Below are 20011 nucleotides of genomic sequence, written 5' to 3'. Positions count from 1 at the left end.
CTTTTTTGGTTGGACAAACCCAACCTGCTATTTTCTACAAGTCTTTCTTCATTTTTGGAGCAAAAAGCGGACTATAGGGGAATAAAAAATCTAATGAAAGATTTGATTGCCCAATATATAGCCACAAAAGAATTTTCGGTGGTTTTTGGCATCCTTGTGGCTTTTGCCCTTTTTAGAAAAAAAAAAAAAGAATTTTGAAAAATCTATCGACGGAGGAATTTAACAACGAAGTAAACGACATACTATGCACAGAAATTACTCAAAAGATCATATGTACAAGAAAAAAAGAGAATATACAAACCTGATGAGCATATTTCTCCTCCTCTTGTAGGAACTTTCGGCGCTTGAGAGAGAGAGAGAGTGTTTGAGAGAAAACGATTGTGATTTGCCAAAATTAGGGTCGAAACTACGAAATTTTGGTCGTTTTCCTCCGGCAAAATATATCCAGCTCCCAAATGGATATATTTTTCCCGCATGAAGCTAGAAAATTTGGTCACGTGCTTGATTTGCAGGCAAATGTTTTTTCTTTTTGCCGGACCGTATTTAGCAACAAGCAGCGGCAAATGGGCTTTTAAACGAGAAAATATTGATTTGCCAGCGGAAAACCAGTTATCAAACAGGCCCTAATGTTTTTGGGAAAACAAGTCAAAGTCAAAATAGGAGTCGGTTGAAAACAAATAAAACTTGTTTGGATTTCCGATAATTTCAGAAAAAAAGATGGTGGCTGGGAAGATAGACCACTACAAAGTGTTAGGTCTACCATCAGGAATACAAGGAACAAAACTCACCCGAAACGACATCTCAAAAGCCTTTAGATCAAAAGCACTAGAATTACATCCAGACAAACGACCCAATGATCCAAACGCCAATACTAATTTCCAAATACTCAAATCCTCTTTTGATTTCCTCGTTGATGAAAAAACCCGAAAAGTTTTCGACGACACTCTTATTCATAACCATAAACAAAGCGTTAGAAAATCTGAGTACGAGGTCGAACAACGACGTCGTTATCAGTACGAGGCTGAATGGCATAAAAGATTCTTTTACGAGACTGAACAACGAAGACGTCGCAAAGAAGCCCAACGTAAAGCAATGATAGAGAAGAAGTTGGAAGAGTATAAAGAGCAACAACGTAAGGTTAAGGAGGAGAAGGAGAGGAAGTTAAAGATTGAGGCAATGCGAAAAGCTGCTGTGGAACAAGTGTTGCTTGGACTTCCTATATCAGACAGTGTAAGGGAGATATTGACGGGAGAGATGATTAAAGATTTATTACAGAAACCGCGAGGGGAATCGAAAAATGACACTAGTAATTCCGAGGCGCAAATGCCGAGTTGGATTAGTTCTATATATGGTGTTGATCAGGAAAGAGTGTTGAAAGTATCTTGGGAAGAAAGTGGGCATTGTGATTATAGTGCACAGAGGTTGAGGGAATTGTTTGAACAATTTGGAGAAGTTGAAGATGTCGTGATTCGATCAAGAAGGGTGTCTAAGATGAGTTCGATGAGTAGTGCACTTGTTGTCATGGAGAGTAAAGAGGCTGCAACTGCTGCTATTATGGGGAATGTGCTTGGGGATCTTTCAAATCCTCTGCTTGTTCTGCCTCTCCAGAAAGCTGCACCTTCCAAATTTTCCAAGCCGGGCGTATGAAGAAGCTTCTAATATCTTAGAAGATAAAGTTTTGGGAGGCATTATCAAGGTGTGATGAAATGAATCTGCAGGTACTTGAAAATAATTGCACTAGAGATTATTTTCACACCACTGCTTTATATCTCTTGTTTTTCTGTTGTTCCTGATGCACTAGAATTTATTTTCTTAAAGCTGAAAGAGTACATGTATTAATTTTTATCTGTGAGAGATTAGCACAAACAATGGGAGGATGTATCCAACTACTTAATTGGGAAGGTAGGAACAACACATCTTGGGGGTGCTTTTTCAAGTTTATTCGACAATATTGATGTTTACCGTAGTTAAGATAATCTATGATATTGAATGTGATGATTGATTTTTCCTATATATATTATGTAATGTTCTATGTCAAACGTGAATCCTGTTTTGGTGTTTTAACAATTGCAACACTCATACTCGTGTGCATTCTGATATTATTAGGCTCTCCTGGAAGCAGTACGCGCGATGTATGAAGGAATGATATGGTTTTGCTAAAAGGGGGATCCATTTCTACAAGCTAAGAGGGACTATTTTTATGGTGAGACTGAGGCCTCTATCATTTGTGAGTTGTTGATTCCCTACATGCATCATGACATTTGTCTTTGATGTTTTCAACCGTCACAAAACTTCATTCCTCTTGTAGGACTTTAAATTTTTTGCATAACGACGCCCAGCCCCACACCATCCTTTGACAGGGCAGCTGATAGATTTGCAGCGGCTCCATGTTACACTATGGTTCCTCGTCCTCCATGAGTTGAGTTACACAAATGATTTAAAGCAAAGCTATATTCCACCAAAGCATTGTAAAGCACAGTAGCTTGAAATGACACAAATGTGGAGCATATGGCGAGATTTTGTGATAACAGAATAATGGACTTAGGTCAAAGTGGTGGAGTGATTTTTCTGGTGTCCTCGAGATGTTATATTTCGTTTAAGGTTCAAAGGACCCTACATCAGATAGACACCACATGGTAACTGGAAGTTTTCTTGGATTATCATGGTGCAGCAGCAGGAAGAAAAAGATATGGAAACTGCTGCTCTACCTAGTGCCTACTCATGTTTTTGTATATGGTGATCGTTTACAAATTAGTGTACTTTTTGTGGAGCTGAATTACATTCAGAAATTGCTCTGGAAGAGTTCGAATATGACTTAGACGTTGTTCAGTTCTACTTCTGGTAGGAATTTGTAGCTACTTTTTTTTTTTTTTTTTTATTGGCAAGCCTGTTTTAAATGAGATCAGTAACTCGTTGATGCTGGCGGGGTTCAACCTCTAGACTTTTGGTATTATCACCCAAAGGTTTTACCGACTTTGCTAGTCGACACATGCTACATAGTTATTCATTTCCACTGGTGTTGATTATACAGATGGAGCATTGAGGATTGAGTGATGGACTCATATGGAACTTGGGGCTTCTGAGGGGACTGAACGGGGGTCTACGCCACTGCATATAAGGAATTCGTGCAGGTTCACAAAACAATTTATCCTACATATTGAACTCCGAACTTAGACTAAAGCCTAAAGGGCTTCGAAAGAACCGTTACCTTGCATATCGATTTAGTCTATATTTCTGAGGCTTAAGCAATTAAAGACAAATTTAAAGTTACAAGCTACCTACGTACCACCACCCTTAGTCCCATTAGAGATCCAACTTACACCATGTATAAAGGCCTGGTGTCTAGTGGAAGAGCTTGAAGTTTTTAATTCTCTGAGCTAAAAGTGTGTAAAAGTAACAGTCTCTACCAATCTGCTTAGTAATGGGTTTTTTTTTTAAATGCGCGGAAGGATGGGATAAATCGGGTTGAATTCCAGGAAAAAGAACTCTGGAATAATTTAAATCTTTTAAACCCCGAAAGTTTCGGCTAATAGAAGCGTTAGTTACGCGGGGTCGGAATTCCATTCTAAATTGGATATGTTACCGCTTAGTTTATAGGTTAGTCTTCTAGATATACAAGAAATTGGGCTAGAGAGCCTGGTTTTAAAACAAAACAACTTAAAAGCCATATCAATAATTTTTTTGGGTTTTAATACCCTCTAATTTCTTTTCATCGGCATAAGTATTGTTTTATAGAAAAACATTAGAATTTGGGCTTTTGACTCGAGACTGCCCGCCACTTGTGATTTTTTTGAGATAATTTCTTTACTTTTTCGCCTTTACAAAATAACTACTTATCAGATAAATAATAACTGCCCTTAATTTATTTTTTGTTTTTCTTCTTTACATAATTTTTTTTAGTTTATGCAATTATCATTATTTTAATCTCCTCTCAATTTAATCTCTTCTTAAAAGCGCATGATGCTAATCCATAAGCCAAAACAATTCTGATCATCTAATGAGCAAGGCAACTTTGTTTTGAGAGCAAGGCAATGAACAAAACAAATCTAGCGATAGAGGCAAAGAAATGAAACCCACAATGATATCTTAGATCCTAATTTTTCTTTGGGTTTACATCAGTAAGTTCGGACTCGCTGATACAGATTTAATGGTTTGTAGGAGCGATTGAGAATTATGAGTGGGAAAGTATTGCTTGAAAAACTCATTTGTGTGTGTGAGTTTATTAAATTTCTTTGCATTACCTTTTGTTTGGGCATAGAATTATACAGAGTTAGAAAATGTGAATTTACTTTGACAAAGTTGTGGGATTGTGTAGTTTTTTAGGGAAGGTGTAGGAGAACACCTTACTTTTATCTGGTTAATGTTCAACAGTTTCGGTTTGTGATTATCAATGGTATTAATGGTGTATTATTTTCTTTTACTTGACTGTACTTCTTTCTCAACACCTCGTATCTCTTATGTTTGCCATGTTAGTTTTGATGCACATGACTCTCCATTTATTTTATAGGTTTGTAAATCCCCCATCTTAAATTTTAAAATTAGTGGTTTTGAATTGTATAGATACACTTGCAGATTCTATGAAAAACGTTTTACTGAATGCAAACATTTTAAAATGCAGAAACACCACGTTATAAACTTATACATTTTAAAATGCAAATGCACTACGTTATAAACTTATATATTTTAAAATGCAGATGCACCACGTTATAAACTTATACATTTTAAAATGCATACACACCATGCATTTTAAAATGCAGATATAAAATGCATTTGATTATTTATTTTGTGGGTTTGATTAACTACTATTAAATGCAACGGGTTGGTTTAGGGTTTAATGTTTAGAAATTTAGGATATAGGGTTAAGGTTTAGTGTCTTAAGGTTTAGAGTTTAGGCTTAGAGTCTAGTTTATAGGGGTTAGGATTTAGTATTTTAAGGTTTAGGGTTTAGGCTTAGAGTCTAATTTATAAAAATTTTTGGGTTTAGTGTCTAGTGGTTTGGGGTTTAGACTTAATGACTAGTGTCAAATACCTCCACAAAATATTGGAGACATAATATTTTTAGTTTTTTCATTATATGCATTTTTAAATGTAAATGCAGGTGATTATAAGTGAAATTTTTGTGTGAAATTCAAAATTTTGTTTTGCATCCCACTATGTTCTGGGTAGATAGTCGGTTATGTTTGTTTCCAAATGAAGATATTTTCGTATATTCCTAGTAAAGTTGGATAAAAGACTAACAGGTGGTCAGTTCCATATTATAGTCAAATTGGAGTATTAAATTCTAAAAAAATTTAAAGAAGTATTAGGACTACTAAATATTCTTAACTGACGCCTCTGGCCTAATTTTCTGTCTAGATATATCTCCTCCTGCTAACTCCATCAACATCGAATACTGAGCATTTAAACGGGCCGGGCCTAATGGGCTTTTAGAATAGAAAATTGGGGGTAAATATGTAATTTTGTCGACAAACCATATAAAAGTCGGGAAGAAAAAGAAAAAATATATGTTGTTGATTCAATGGCGGAAGTAGCTGAAAACCAATCCTGTTTCGAAGACGAATACATATACGAAGAAGAAGAAGAAAGCCTACGTTCAGTTTCATATTACCCATATGAATTCGAACAAGAAGATATTTACTCATCCCAATCCGACCCGGATCCAGATCCAGATCCAGATCCATTTTCTACTTCCCATGAGGTAAATATTGTTTCCCAGGAAAGCCCACTTATTGTTATCGATGAATTTAATGATTCTAATAATCAAGATCCGTTTTTTAGAGTTTGTGATGATGATTTAGGATTGGCGGCTTTAGAAGTTAATAATGAGTTTATGATTGATAATGATAATGATGATGATTATAATGATGTTGTTGATGATGATATTGTTAGTACTGTGGATTTTTGTATGGGGACAAGGAATGGTAGTGATAGTAATGATGATGGGATTGGATCTGATTATGATGATGAGGATGATGGGATTGTTGGGGTGGATTTTCGATCTTGCCAAGAGGAAGTGCAAGATGATGACGAGGATATTGATATTCCTCTTTGTTGGGATTGTCTTCGGTTGGAGGATTCGAGGGAGGCTACCAATGATTTTTACGAGTGGGAGGAAGTTGACGATAGGGCCGATCAGAGAGATATTTTGAATATGATGATGGATTCTGATGAGAGGCCTGTTTCCGCTTCGGTTGAGATTCGAGAGCTTCAACGAGTGGCTATGGAAAGGGAAGTTGTGCTTAGAAACTTGGAATGGGAAGTTCTTATGCAAGTTAATCATGTGGAGAGGAATGCGGAATTAGAGCATGATTATGAGCATGATGATTTTGTTTATCCTGCTGAATATGATATGCTTTTCGGACAGTTTATGGAGAATGAAAGTGCTATTCGCAGTAGTCTTCCTACTGCCAAATCGGTTGTGGAGAGTCTTCCGTCCATGGTTTTGACTCAGGATGATATAAAGAGCAAAGGGTCGCTTTGTGCGGTGTGTAAAGACGAGATCTCCACTGAGGAACAAGCAAAGCTGCTCCCTTGTTCCCATTTTTATCATGGAGAGTGCATTTTACCGTGGCTGAATATCCGCAATACTTGTCCTGTTTGTCGGTTTGAATTACCTACTGATGATCCTGATTATGAACAAAGGAGGACACAAAGGGAGGGTCATGGTTCTGCTGCTGAGGTTTCTCAGTCAAGAGATGATTTTGAAATGTTTCCTGAAGCCTAGGTTGTGCAATATTGTACATAGGGATTTTGGACCAAGGCTACTCGTCTTAATGATGCTGCTCTTGGTGATTTTCTGTTGCTTTCTTGGTGAGTGAATTTATGAGGTTGACTATTAAGCCAGATTGTATTTGTAGATATATTCAGTTAATAACTTAGTGTGGTTAATGCCTTGCTTGAACGCCTTTCAATGTAAACACAGCAAAACAAAAGAGTTTTGTAGTTTCATTTTGATGGAGTTTGTTGTTATTTGTATTGCCAAAGTTTTTACTGCTATATAGACATAAGTTATCTTTATATCATTCACTGCTGAAAGTAAAAGGCCACAGTACACCATTATGTGCAAATGCCTGTCTACAAACTAAAACCACTGGCCTCACTTGTTTGAAAGGAAAAGCTTTGGCTGGAGTAGCTTGGGGTTAAGATGCTCAGAAGCATGAGAGGGCAAATGGGGGGAAACTAAGAATATCATATTTTTTTGGTTCAGAATGACTGTGTCATCTGAACTGCGAAGTTTTACTTTGAAAAACGACACAGTAGAAGAATGCACGGATAGAAATGATGCGAAATTGTATCCATTCGTTTATATTTTGCGAGTAATCTAATGATGATAAAATGCAAGTTATTGGTAGACTGAAAATGGGTTGCATAATTAGGTTTGGGTTTTGGGTTTTGTAAGGACAAAACTGGACAAGTTTATGTCAGCCTTAGATACTAGCTAGTGGGGTTTAAGGTAGAATCTTTGTGGAGGGAATGAGTTGTCAATATTCATGTTTCAAGACGTTGACAGCATATAAGTTTGCACCTAACAATGAATATGGTGAAGGATCATTTTCTTCTTAATGGGAGATTTTAATGTTTGTCGATAACATATTTGCGTATGACATGGATGCTTTTGTTGGACGGTCTTCATACGAAGAACGTACTTGATATGAAAATCTAGGTCGTACTTTGTTTTACCTTTATGTGATGGTAGCGGTGCAAGGAATGACGTTTCATTTCCTGATAAATGCTCTCCTAGACAAGAATCTCTTGGCAATTGATACAGCTATGGTTTTGGGTTCCCCCGAAAACTGAGAGTAGAGGACACAGATTTTTTTTTAAACTCAAAAAATCTCTTGGATGAGCAACTGCTTTGCCTGCTAGAAGTTCATCGAGGTAGAGTTCACATCTAAATGCCGCAATGGTTTGCAGATAAGCTGTTCTTTAGAGATTTGCTTTGTAAATTACTGTGTTGTCATCTTTTGTAAAAAAATTGTTGGCATCAAGTATTCCCTTCGTAGATTTTGTAATCTGCCGACACAGTATGAGCCATGAGCAAAGTGTGGTTTTGTTTCTCGTTCCTAATGGTTAATGAGAAGAAGGAATCAGGCAATCAGCAATAAACACTTGTCTTTTATGGCTCACTACATTTATTGGTCAAGTTGAGGAATATGGTTAGTTATATTATGCTAGAATACTTTTCATCGCTTATAGAAACTATAAGCGTGCCATTGGGCATTGACCATTTGTGTCAACGAAATTAGTGTTTGGTGGGGATATAAATATGGCAGTTCTTGGAAAATATTTCACCTTTCGCAATCAGGGTCGTTGAGAGGTGAGAGACTACAAGGCTAATAAAAGCCATGACCAAAGCATTTATTTTACTCTTTAAACAAATTTGTTACTTAAACAGGATCTAAGGAGTCCCAGTTTTAAGCGATCAGTCTCAGACGTGGTGTGATTTGTAGACCTAAAAATTTCTTGTAAATCTTTATGTGTGTCTCGGAATGAAATGACTTACTGAGACAATGTATCAAGGGCTTATATTTTGTGGAGGTGATCAGATCAGTCCACTTGAAAATGTCTAGCTTAGTAAGTTGTGAGAAGGATAATTTTTCGGACCAGTTAATGCAAACATACGCAGCAAGATAGAACGATCTTTCAGATGCGCTAAAATCTCATGGCTTGGTACTTAAGATCAACTGATAGTAGAAAATCTGTGAGGATAATATGGCGTTGACTGTGTCTGAGACTCTGAGGATGACCAATATGTTCAGATGACTAATCATGTGCAGTAACTTGATCATAGAAACATAACTATTTTTTTTCCCGCTAATTCGATCCTAGAAACATTACTATTATGTCACAAGATCCGTCAATAAACTCGATACAGTTCAATACAAGCCTATAAAGGAAGATATTCAAATGAGATGTATGGGGAAAAATATTAATCGTAGTACAAAACAAAAATATAAAATTGTAATTGTGGTTCAGCGAAAAGCTTGTGCCCACTTGATAATTTTGTTCACCAAAAAGTTTTAAATTTTTTTTACTGGAGTTACTGCACAAATGTGGATATTCATGAGTTCAGGTGACAAAATAGAAAATTTTTTACTAAAAATCATCAAAATTTGAACCTTTCTAGCTGAAACAGAAATACTGCTATAGAAATTAATAAAACGACAACTGAAAATAGAAATGTCCAATTAAGCTTCCCTGCTTCTCTTTTCCTCACTGGCTCAGGGTTGGATTCTGCAACTGCAGTATCCTCTTCTAATGTAGTGGTCTGCTCTGCTGCAGCCTCACCCTCAGGTGTATCTCTTTCTGTCTGGCTCACCTAAAAACTCAACACAGATAAGAGTGTACTTTAGAAACATATAAAATAAAAAGTGATTTTGAAGACTTCGACATTTCACAATTTCATATATTTTTATACTCAGTGAAATAAAATCACTAAGGAATAGTAAACCAAATCAGTCGACGGGAGGAAGGGATCATCCCTAAAATGGATAGATAAATTTTCTTGCAGGAATTAACTGTGAATTTTAACTCTTGCACCTCAGATGACAAGCCTGTAGGCAGAGATGAGAGATACCTATGATGAAGAATGAAAAACAACAACCATATCATGGAGTGGGATTAATTTAGTCATCAACCCCAATAAGATGGGAATAAAGCTATAGATTTCACAGGAAAGCTTGTCTTAGACAAGATTCTTGAAAGTTGTAATGCCTTGAGACAGTATGGCAATATTTAGAAGACGCTATTCACTCAATGGTCACAGAGGCCCTGAAGAACTACATAGCGCATGCTTACTTAACAGAGCAAATAAAACAGGAAAAGGGTGCTTAATGATAATAATTCTCATGGATTGTATACCCAACTTGTTTCATTCACATCAACCTTGATTCTCGAAGTAGATTTTAGCAATCTTATATTCAAATCTTTAACCAATTATTCTATTTAACTTTAAAGCCCCAAAAAGTTGACTCATTTAGTGATTCAGTGGTCAACTCTTTTAAGAACAGACGAAGAAAAAAGAAATGTACCTTCCTTATTTTAGTTCTGTAATTCTTTCTCCTTCCTCTTTTCTAGTATTGAGCTTCCATAATTTACCTTCGAAGCACTCAACTAGTAACAAATGACCATGATAAAAAGGGGTTGGATGATAAACTCAACACCCTCCTACCAACCTGCTGTTATACACAATCACAATTTTTTTTCCCATTTATAGCATTTATCCCTAGAACAACGTATGCATGCTGATCTTATGTTACATCAAAAGCATTTACATCTCTTTGATGCATGAAAAATCGAAAAAAATTAGTGTATTACAGAAGTTGAGAATTCTCTCAAAGATAATAAAAAGTTGTAACCATAGGTGGAAGAAAGTACTTAAGCAGCGGAAACTATTCCACGTCAAATTGTTTTCTGTATCAAATTCCTCCAAGTCCAGCCATGAAACTAGCAGCCGGGGATGTGTAGATTACAAGTATATGAGGATTTGGGGAAATCCATACCATATCCTCTAGGAGGATTGCTTTGATTTTCACGAATGTGACATGTTATGATCTATTAGTTAGCGAGCACGTTTGCAATGAATCCTTAAAATGCATGCGCCCTTAAAATACACGTGCTTAGGGCATCTTTTTGCTTGAATACAAGAAACTAGGGCTTTGATTAGTATCAAGATGGTTATGTTTCAAACAATTGGGGTTTGACCAAATGTCAGATGCCCCAGTCAATGACAGTATTCTGACATACTAGGTCCTGAGAAGTGACTAATTATTTTGTAAATTTCAATCCCCAATTCTGCAAAGAACTTGTACATGGCACACAAGAGAAGAGACTAGTTACCTGAAAATTCACAGCTGACTCTGTCACTGCTTCCTTGGGCTCTTGTTTATTAATGTCAGTAGCCAAATTATCTTCGTCATCTTTGTTTCCTTTGCAGTCCTTCCGAAACTTTGAAACCAAAATCTTATTTTCATTTGTCAATGAAGATATCTGCAGATAAAAAGACACATGACATTTTAGTTTGACAAATGCTTATATGAATATACCACGAAAGACCCTACTGCAATATAACCTCAAGCTTTGATGTTCTTGATATTCAAAAATCCAGATCTTTGCATTTTGACATCCCAGTCCATCTGTTCTCTTAAAACTTATACGGAAAACCATCTAGTGCAATAGCGATATATCACAAGACAGTTCCTGAAAGCATGGAGTCCCTTACCCTATTTTGGCTTTACTAATGTACACTTTAATTTGAATTAGAGATTCTTCAACAGCATAAACTATGTTTTCGCTTATTGGAAGAATATACCAGGTATGGATGCAAGTATGGAACTTCACTCTGTATTTGTTTTTTGCTAAAGGGTAATTGTATTAATAGAAAAAAATAATTTTTTTTACCGTTAGATCTTTGTGAGAGCCTTAAGTAGGTCTCTCCAATATTACAAAATTAAGAAAGAAATCTAAAATAAGTAGGTCTCTCCAACATTACAAAATTTCACTCTGTATAGAATGGAATACATACAAGAAACAGTGAAACCTCCAAAAATTCAATTTAGTAAGGGTAACTCTTGTTAGATGGGCTTTACCAGTATTTCTGTAAAACTCACTAAATTATCTGCCTTATACCACATAAATGACCTTTATAATCCCAATCAAAGAACTAAGCCACAGAACTACTTGGTGTAGTGCTTAACACTTTGTATAATAGTGATTTGTCAAAAACGAAAGAGAAACTCCAGTTATCCAACAAGACATTCCAGCAGATCTAGTCTTTCCTTCACCATTTCAAATTTCTTTTTAGAATACATCTTTCATGAAGTATGACAAAAAATTGCAAGAAGTAACGGACACTAATATAAACTAGTAAAGACAGAAAAGAACAATATATGGATAGTCATTTTCAATCAAAACAGATAAGACATGTGAAAGCTTAATACCTGCTTATGGAGACGTTCTCTTTCACGTGCCAATTGCATCACCATATCTGTAATTACTTTAGCCCTTTTATTGATTTCATTTGCAGTTACTGTCTTTTCTTCATCAGCTTGATGCAAAGATGTCTCTAAGCATTCCATTTTATCCCTCAAGAAACTTACTTCTTCGTTCAGTTCCGAATTAGTTTCAGATAACGAAGCACACTTTGCTTCAGATTTTTCAGCTCTAGTTTCAGCTCTTAAGACCTTCGACTTCAAATCATTAATTAGATTTTCCATGTCTGTGATTGCAGAATACAGCATGTTCTGTTGTTCCTGACTTGCTTCCACAGACACCTTTGCATGTTGTAAATGCATATCAGATTCCCTCAATTGCTTCTCAAGTAAGTTGACCTTCTCGATTACATTTTCACTACCTTTAAGCAAAGCCAGCTCTTCATTAAGTACCAAGTTACCTTCTTCTAACAAAGAACATTTGGCTTCCGCAGTCTCCGCCTTAGTCTCTGCTTCCAATAAATGCGCTTCAAGATCCTTGATCACGACTTTCATTTCACTTAATTCAGGACTTACAAGGTTGGCCTCTAAAGTTTCTATCTGCGTCTCAACTGATTTGTCAAGGCTTGCACTACTGATTCCAAGCTTAGACGTCATCTCTCCTTCTCGTTGAATTGAACTATTTAGATTGAACTGATTGATCTGAAGACGCCCTATTATTTCTTTTGAGATTCCCATCAGAATTTCAGCAGCATTTTCGGCTTCAAACAACCTCCATAGAACATCCTCTACTTCTTCATCCATACAAAACATTTCTTGTTCTGCAGAGTGTAGCTTTAAGTTCGACTCTTCTTCACTGTTTCTTGAATCAAATAGCTTCTTTTCCAAATCTAGCTCTCTCGCAAGAGATTTCTCCAGCATTCTCAGTATATGTCTTTGTTGTTCGGTCGTTTGCATTTTTATCTTTGCATTCTTATTGGAGAACTGATCAATTTCTGAAACATCTGCATCCTTGCTATTATTTCCTGTCATCATTATGCATTAATAAAGTAAATCAGAAACTAAAAATTTCTTTATTAATCGCAAGTATTAGTACTAAGTAATGATCATCAAATGAATGTAACGACTAACCATTTTCTTGCCCACCAAAAGCGAGTAAGGTCTTCTGGAAATTATTACATTGCATCCTAATCTCCGCCACCTGGTTTTGTGACTGCTCTAAAGATTCTTCAGAATCGTGCAACTTTCGTTCCATTTCACCGAAACCTTCTCTCAAGTGTTCGCAAGAAAGTACTTTCTCCCGCACATCCATAATCTCTGGTTGGAGAGAAACCATGAACTTCTCCAACACCCTTACCTCAGAATCCAAAATCCCCGACAAGAAATCGAATTCCAACCACTTCTCAAAAGAGTCGTCAGAGATTTCGTCACTTTCCATGGCCGAAGTTTCATAATCATTTTCTCTGGTAGCAACTTGCATCAAAAGTATGTCCAGGTTTATCAGCTTCTCAGAAGAATATGCTAAATCAAGCTCTACTCTTGCTAGAACCTCTCCAGCACCAAATAATTCCCTCAAGCTCTCTCCATCAAGTGAGACTGCTTCCTGTAGTGAAAAATCACTTGCTTCCTCATCAGGATGAACACCATCGATTTCGTTTTCAGAAGCAAGATCCCCATCCATAGCCATTATGCATCAGTTGCTTAGCAACAACCCTGAAAGTAACACGTCTCCAGAGGTTTAATTGTCATTTTCAGTATAACCGATATAAAGAACACATGAAGTGGAGAATAACAACTATATTAATTGATTCAAGAAACAAGAATCTGTATATAAGTATCTACAAGTGTTGCATTTCGTCGTACTGTCTTACTTCAAAAAATGTTTCAAAGCAGGATCAAAGACTATTATATGACCTTGGACTTCAGCTCATGATTCATCAAACCACTCCTTAATCCCTCATGAAAGTTGAAAGTGAAGCAAATATAACAGACACAACCGCCCAGCAAAAAGTACTAAACTCTCCCGTATCTAAACTGTCCAATGTAGAAAAATCTTGTATCAAAATCATAAACCTTGTATATCGAGTGGACATTGCGGCCCTTGTACATGTGTAATGATGGATTGCTGTAAGATCCATATAACTAGTCAATAATGGAGATAAGCAATCCATCATTACACAAGTACAAAGGACTCAATGTGGTCTGATTATGGAAAGATTGAACAACAATTGCACATAATCAAACAGCGGATTTCTATCCTACTCACTGTGTATCAATATTTAAAACCCTAGAGCACAATACCTGAACTAAAAGTACACTATATATGGAGCTACGTTTTCAACAAAATGTAGAAAAATCTGTCTGATTGTAAACACAATACTAGTAATCAACACAATTCAATAAATCAATATGACCGGCCAAATGCATTCTCGATAAAAGCAAAGAACCACAATTATTCTTACCACACTCCCCGTTACAATGAAACAAAAAATGAGGCTCAAACACAGTGTTCCTTATCCTTGTTTACTCAAACCATCCTTTTAATGTCTCACTGTGTTAATATTCACCTTCAATAACATATAATGCCATGAGCCCATGATCAACACAAAAACTATTCAAAAACTCAAAAATTTCACTACCCAAATTCAAAAACAATAAAAAAAGCATATAGAAGATGAGAATTTAATATAAAAAAACATTCTTGAATAATAATTGAAGCATGTGGCAAGAACAGTGCATTATATGATATAAAGATAAGTGTATGTATTACGTAAATGAAAGAGATTTGAAACTTTGTTGTTGTTGCGTACCTAGAGAAGTTGATGAGAGAGTCCACAAAGTATTCAAGAGGTTGTTAAGTTTTTTCTCTCTGCAAAAAAAAAAAAAAAAAAAAAAAAACTGTTATGGTCGTTACATATATAAGAATAGCTGGAATAGTGCGCGAATCGTGCGCAAGTAAGTAACTGTTGGATTAACGAGGAATCATCAATTATTTCTATTTTTTTTTTTTTTTTTTTAACTAACGAGGAATCATATGAGCTGTGACTGCCACTATTAATATGCTAAAAGGTGACACTGTGACAGGCAAACCTTTTTCCTGTCTCAAATACAATGTACCCTTTGATAGTGCATTGAGATTTGTTTATATCAGTCAATTTGTTTGTAAAATCTATCTCATTCCACTTTTCTAGTGTGCCAAATCTTATCACTTGGTTCACCAATGTTGATCTGACTAAATTTTGGCTGGGCCTCCATGCTTGCTAATAGCACTCGGGCCTGAAGAACCAAAATTACATTTTTGTTGCTACTGACTTTACATGGTTGAACACTTGAACTATATATTTTGAAGAGATTAATTGAACATGTACACACAAGTTTCTATTGAGAGAACTATTATAGGAGCAAAAAGTATTAACTTGGAAGCAAGCCATTTATTTATTTTAATAACAAAGTTGAAACAAATGGCTTTTTGGGCTGGGCAGGTGTATTTTTTCTTGGGCTGTGGTTTGGGCCCTCGGGTGGTAGCACATTAGATCGCCTACACGGTCTTTAGAATTTGGAAGTTCATCACTTTGGAAGTTGGAATGATACGATGTTGTTGATGAAGGTCAAGTCCAACAGTAGAAATTTAATGCTTCAGCCTCAAAATAACACTGCTAAATGCTTAGACCGACCAAGGGGACAAAAAGATATGGGTGTGGCATTCCATCTTACATTCGTACCATACGTAATATTGAAGATGATGATAAAAATATGTAACGCTATCTCAAAACATACATATCCGAAAAGGGACCCCATAAATATCGCTCAACAATTGCTTTCCGAATCAAAAGAGAAAAAAAAATGTGGGATTTGAGAGAAAGAAGTAAACTCCAAAGAAAGTAGTGCTTGATCTTTACGTTATTTCTGGTAAAGTAAACAAGTAAGGATCATTTGTGAGAAAGGGAAGAAATTAAAAGAAAAGGTAGTTAAATTTAGCTTTAGGGAAAGTGACCACGAATTATGGAGGCAACTCACCTTGGTGCCTTTGAAGCTTCCATGAAGCTCACAATTCATGGAAGGTAATTAATATTGTTGTCTTTTGGAAAGCCGCTGACATCTCCCAAGTTCCATCAATAAATTGATTCTAAGCCACTCAAGAAAAAGATGAGAAAACAACAAAAACAAACTGTGCAAATAATTGCAGTTTTTCTTGATCAGCTTGGAAAGAACTTGTACTTTTTTCCGAGAATAGGGTTGTAATCAGTGACGGAGGGAGGATTTTAATTTAGGGTGGGCAAATTAACATGCAATTCATTAGAAAAGCGACTCCAAATTCTTAACACCAAAAATTGAAAATTCCAAACATTTGTAAATTAATTATCTAAAAAAAACACAAAAAAATTTCGAAACGCTCAAAATCAAACTAAAAAATTAAAAGTGTCAACGTCGGCGAGTATCCATTTTCTGAAAGCATCGCATAATCGCTTCAAAATCAATGTTTTTAAATATCTCCTTCTCAAAATCATTCAACCACTCATCTCCTATAAAATTCCAAAATCGATTATTTACAATATGCAAATCCACACTTGACAGGTGCAAGTTTCTGAATACGGTTTGTTTTTTTTTTTTTTTTTTTTTTTAATTAGGATTTTTGATAAGGTAGTCTCAAGTTAGTGAAAATCCTGCCCAATCAGTAAATCTTAAATAAATCAAGGCGACATAAAAACATACCAAAGTTTTACACATTTGGAAAAAAAGAAAAAAAAAACATACTAAAGTTTTACACATTTGGAAAAAAAGAAAAGAAAAACCAACACCACATAATTAGTTTTTTTTTTTTGGAAAAGTTTAGGGTGTGCAGCTGGTTGTAATATCTTGAAATTATGTTGAAATCATAGTTCGGGATTTCGGAATTCCGATAAATAAAAAAACCGAAATCCAATAAATTTCGACCCTATTACATTCGGAATTTCAAATTCTTTTAGAATTTCAATTATTTCAACACTATATTTAGAATTCCGAATTTTTGAAAAACTGAAATTCCAAACGGAATTCCGGAGTTTGGTTCGGAATCACGAACTATGGTTGAAATAGAACCACGGTCTGGCATTACTATGGTTGAAATAGAACCACGGTCTGGCATTACTATGGTTGAAATAGAACCACGTCTGCCATTGCCAATATCGAATATGGTCTCACAATATATTTCACTTTTCTGGATTTCTCCATGTCTTTCATTCGTATAAACAAAGAGTGCAGGTACTACCCCTAGGTCCCAAATCATGTAATCAGGTACATCGGCACATATATCTTGGGACCATATAGGATCTGTCTCTTTATGATAATGGATAGGAGTCATAGGACTTAGGATAATGGGGAGATCAGCTTAAGTTGGTCTCACCAACACAACGTCCCAACCTAATCTGGATGTATCTGTACTGGCCCTAGCTTCACCACTAAGAGTTGTCTTAATTCTTAACATCCGGTTATAGCTAGCTGTTACTAGATTAGAGTAAAGTAGAACTTAAAGTAGACTAATTGAATGCAGTACTATACCGAATAAGATAATTGAAGCCTGCTTTGCTTAATTGATTAATTTCTGACTTGAATCTACTCTTTTTCATCTCAAGGACAGTTCTAGCTTCGTCAATAATGATACTCCTTGCTTGAGTGGATTTGATTGCCTAGTTAAAGCTTTCCAAAAAGAAGAGCCATTGCCAACCAATCCATTTTGTTATCTTTATCAAGTTGATAAGCTTCGAAATTCCAAGCCTTTATATGTCTGTCCCCGGCCATTTTAATATGGGCATGCAATGAGACATGGATCATTTATCAAAACCATGAATTCCAAATAATCTAATTGGACATAGGTATCAAATAAGAATCTAATTCCCCATCCTTTAACCTGTAGTAAGTTCCTTGTCTTCTCCTTTGGCTATAGATGGTTTTATATAAGTATACTAAAGAAACCACACCCAATGAATAATACTATATATTATTTGCATTAATGTTGTCTTGACCTTAAATTTAAGTACTGTTAATCTGATAATCATAAGTTTAAGGAAGTTTAGGTTATATAATTCAAATGAAACAGAGATTTCATAATTTTCATTATTCTAATATCTTGGTCTTAGCGAGTGCAAGTCCCAATGCCAACTAATAATGACATGAGAGACTATATATATTGGTATAAAATCGGAAAAAAAAAAAACAGTTTTTTAACCTTTCTATGCGAAAGACCACAAGAAATTGACATAATTTTACCAATCTTACTACTTACTGTAAAGAAAGAAGGCCAATCTATAGTTCTACTTTCCCGGTTTACCACTAAAGTCTATCCATTATACAAATGTAATTTTAGCAAACAAATTATAATAGTTTATATAATGGGAAGGTAAAAGTGTCCGACCAATAGAATATTTCGACTCCACAAACATCGTTTTTTTTAACAATTTTGATTTTATTTTATTTTTCATTAATTTATGACAAGTAAACACATATTTAGCTTTTGCAAAAAAAAAATAAAAAAAAATAAAACAAACAAATGGCACGTTTTATCCTGATAATTATCAATTTTAGAAAAAAAAAATTTATCTTGATGAATTTCTTATTATCCCAGTTTTTATTTACCAAGTTTTATGTAATTTTAGCAAACAAATTATAATAGTTTATATAATGGGAAGGTAAAAGTGTCCGACCAATAGAATATTTTGACTCCACAAACATTCAGATTTACCTCAATGAATAAGAATTCTCTCTATCACATTCTCTATTCAATCTACATGTTAAGTTAGTGTGGTTAGTGTGTGTTCTCTCCAAATTGGTTTAATTCTAAGACGTTATCAGCACGATAGTCTCTAGCTTTGGATTAAAGGTATGAATCGTAGAATGCATGACTGTGATAATAACTTATGTCTAGTCGACAGTGCCACAACACACACAATACTGAAAAATCAGAAGTTTTTCTCAAAGTTGACTTTTAATCTACAAAATGTATCCACCATAGCGGGACCAGTACAAATCATTGAAGGCTCCGACAGAGCCCATATTATGTTACCAAATTGTACTCATATATTCATCAAAGAAGCATTGTTTTCAAGTAGTTCCAGAAGAAACTTACTTAACTTTAAAGACATCAGAATGAATGGGTACCAAATGGAAACCATAAGTGAAGAAAACAATTAATATTTATGCATAATCACTAGTGTGGGAAGTCAGAAGCTTATACTTGAAAAACTACGTGTTTTCTCCTCGGGATTATACTATACCAAAATATTATATGTGGAATCACACTCTGTCATGAGCCAGAAGCTCAAATCTGGTAAAAAACTCAAGCTAAGTCTAAAACTTAGTGATCCTAAAGCGTTAACTCTTTGGCATAATAAGTTAGGGCACCCTGGGATGAATATGTTAAAGAAAATAATAGATAACTCTAACGGGCATTCTTTAGCAAACCATCAACTAATTTTTCCAAATGGATTTTTGTGTATACCGTGTTCACAAGGTAAACTCATCACAAGACCTTTTTTCACTAAGATAACTTTAGAATCACCAACTTTCCTTAAACGGATACAAGGTGACATTTGTGGCCTTATAAATCCTCACAGTGGACCTTTTCGGTATTTCATGGTCCTCATTGATGCTTCCACATATTAGACATATGTTAGTCTTCTTTCTTCTAGAAATATGGTTTTTGCTTGTCTATTGGCCCAAATCATTAAACTTAGAGCTCATTTTCCTGACCAATCTATTAAGTCTATAAGACTTGATAATGTTGTTGAGTTTACTTCTCAAGTTTTTGATAACTATTGTTCATCCATAGGGATAGATGTTGAGCATCCCGTTCCACATGTGCACACACATAATGGTTTGGTTGAATCTCTCATTAAGCGCCTTCAACTTATAGCAAGACCACTACTTATGCAATCTAGATTTTGTTCCACATGTGCACACACAGAATGGTTTGGCTAAATCTCTCATTAAGCGCCTTCAACTTATAGCAAGGCCACTACTTATGCAAACTAGATTACCAGTTAGTGTTTGGGGACATGCTATCTTGCATGCATCAATGTTAATAAGGATTAGGCCTACAACCTATC

General features: G+C 35.5%; 3 protein-coding genes across 14 annotated transcripts; 2 read left to right on the top strand and 1 right to left on the bottom strand.

Moving 5' to 3' along the window:
- Positions 1-598: 598 nt before the first annotated feature.
- On the top strand, positions 599-2835 carry LOC147480171 (uncharacterized). Of its 7 annotated transcripts, XM_086576121.1 has the most exons (4): positions 610-1718; positions 1819-1902; positions 2107-2203; positions 2309-2835. In XM_086576121.1, exon 1 carries the CDS (start codon positions 718-720, stop codon positions 1645-1647), a length of 930 nt encoding a protein of 309 aa, XP_086432247.1. In that variant the 5' UTR covers positions 610-717; the 3' UTR covers positions 1648-1718; positions 1819-1902; positions 2107-2203; positions 2309-2835. The 7 variants fall into 7 exon arrangements, with proteins under 7 accessions (XP_086432249.1, XP_086432243.1, XP_086432247.1 ...); XM_086576123.1 differs by lacking the exon at positions 1819-1902 and having other exon boundaries at positions 599-1718; positions 2361-2835; XM_086576117.1 differs by lacking the exon at positions 1819-1902 and having other exon boundaries at positions 605-1718.
- Positions 2836-5483: 2648 nt separating this feature from the next.
- On the top strand, positions 5484-7017 carry LOC147480170 (uncharacterized). Its single transcript, XM_086576116.1, has one exon. It carries the CDS (start codon positions 5519-5521, stop codon positions 6722-6724), a length of 1206 nt encoding a protein of 401 aa, XP_086432242.1. The 5' UTR covers positions 5484-5518; the 3' UTR covers positions 6725-7017.
- Positions 7018-9001: 1984 nt separating this feature from the next.
- LOC147480169 (WPP domain-interacting tail-anchored protein 1-like) lies at positions 9002-16567 on the bottom strand. 6 transcript variants are annotated; one of them, XM_086576987.1, is made up of 7 exons: positions 14741-14799; positions 14393-14497; positions 13845-13964; positions 13062-13643; positions 11940-12955; positions 10840-10989; positions 9002-9319 (listed from the first exon to the last, which is right to left on the bottom strand). In XM_086576987.1, exons 4-7 carry the CDS (start codon positions 13615-13617, stop codon positions 9107-9109), a joined length of 1935 nt encoding a protein of 644 aa, XP_086433113.1. In that variant the 5' UTR covers positions 13618-13643; positions 13845-13964; positions 14393-14497; positions 14741-14799; the 3' UTR covers positions 9002-9106. The 6 variants fall into 6 exon arrangements, with proteins under 6 accessions (XP_086433113.1, XP_086433110.1, XP_086433111.1 ...); XM_086576984.1 differs by lacking the exons at positions 13845-13964; positions 14393-14497 and adding an exon at positions 15948-16567; XM_086576985.1 differs by lacking the exons at positions 13845-13964; positions 14393-14497 and adding an exon at positions 15021-15083.
- Positions 16568-20011: the final 3444 nt, after the last annotated feature.

Source organism: Coptis chinensis, chromosome 8 (genome assembly GCF_015680905.1).
Source record: "Coptis chinensis isolate HL-2020 chromosome 8, ASM1568090v1, whole genome shotgun sequence".
In the NCBI taxonomy this organism is placed as follows: Eukaryota; Viridiplantae; Streptophyta; class Magnoliopsida; order Ranunculales; family Ranunculaceae; genus Coptis; species Coptis chinensis.
The sequence above is the reverse complement of the archived record's forward strand: the minus strand, read 5'-3'. Positions and strand labels throughout refer to the sequence as shown.

Excerpts from the sequence above, each read along its gene's own strand:
- LOC147480169 (XM_086576984.1), bottom strand. The coding sequence starts at position 13,617 with ATGGCTATGGATGGGGATCTTGCTTCTGAAAACGAAATCGATGGTGTT. Across the intron at positions 10,990-11,939 it reads GAGAACGTCTCCATAAGCAG|ATATCTTCATTGACAAATGA; the intron begins GTATTAAGCTTT and ends TTTTATCTGCAG. Across the intron at positions 9,320-10,839 it reads AGTCAGCTGTGAATTTTCAG|GTGAGCCAGACAGAAAGAGA; the intron begins GTAACTAGTCTC and ends TTGAGTTTTTAG.
- LOC147480171 (XM_086576123.1), top strand. The coding sequence starts at position 718 with ATGGTGGCTGGGAAGATAGACCACTACAAAGTGTTAGGTCTACCATCA.
- LOC147480170 (XM_086576116.1), top strand. The coding sequence starts at position 5,519 with ATGGCGGAAGTAGCTGAAAACCAATCCTGTTTCGAAGACGAATACATA.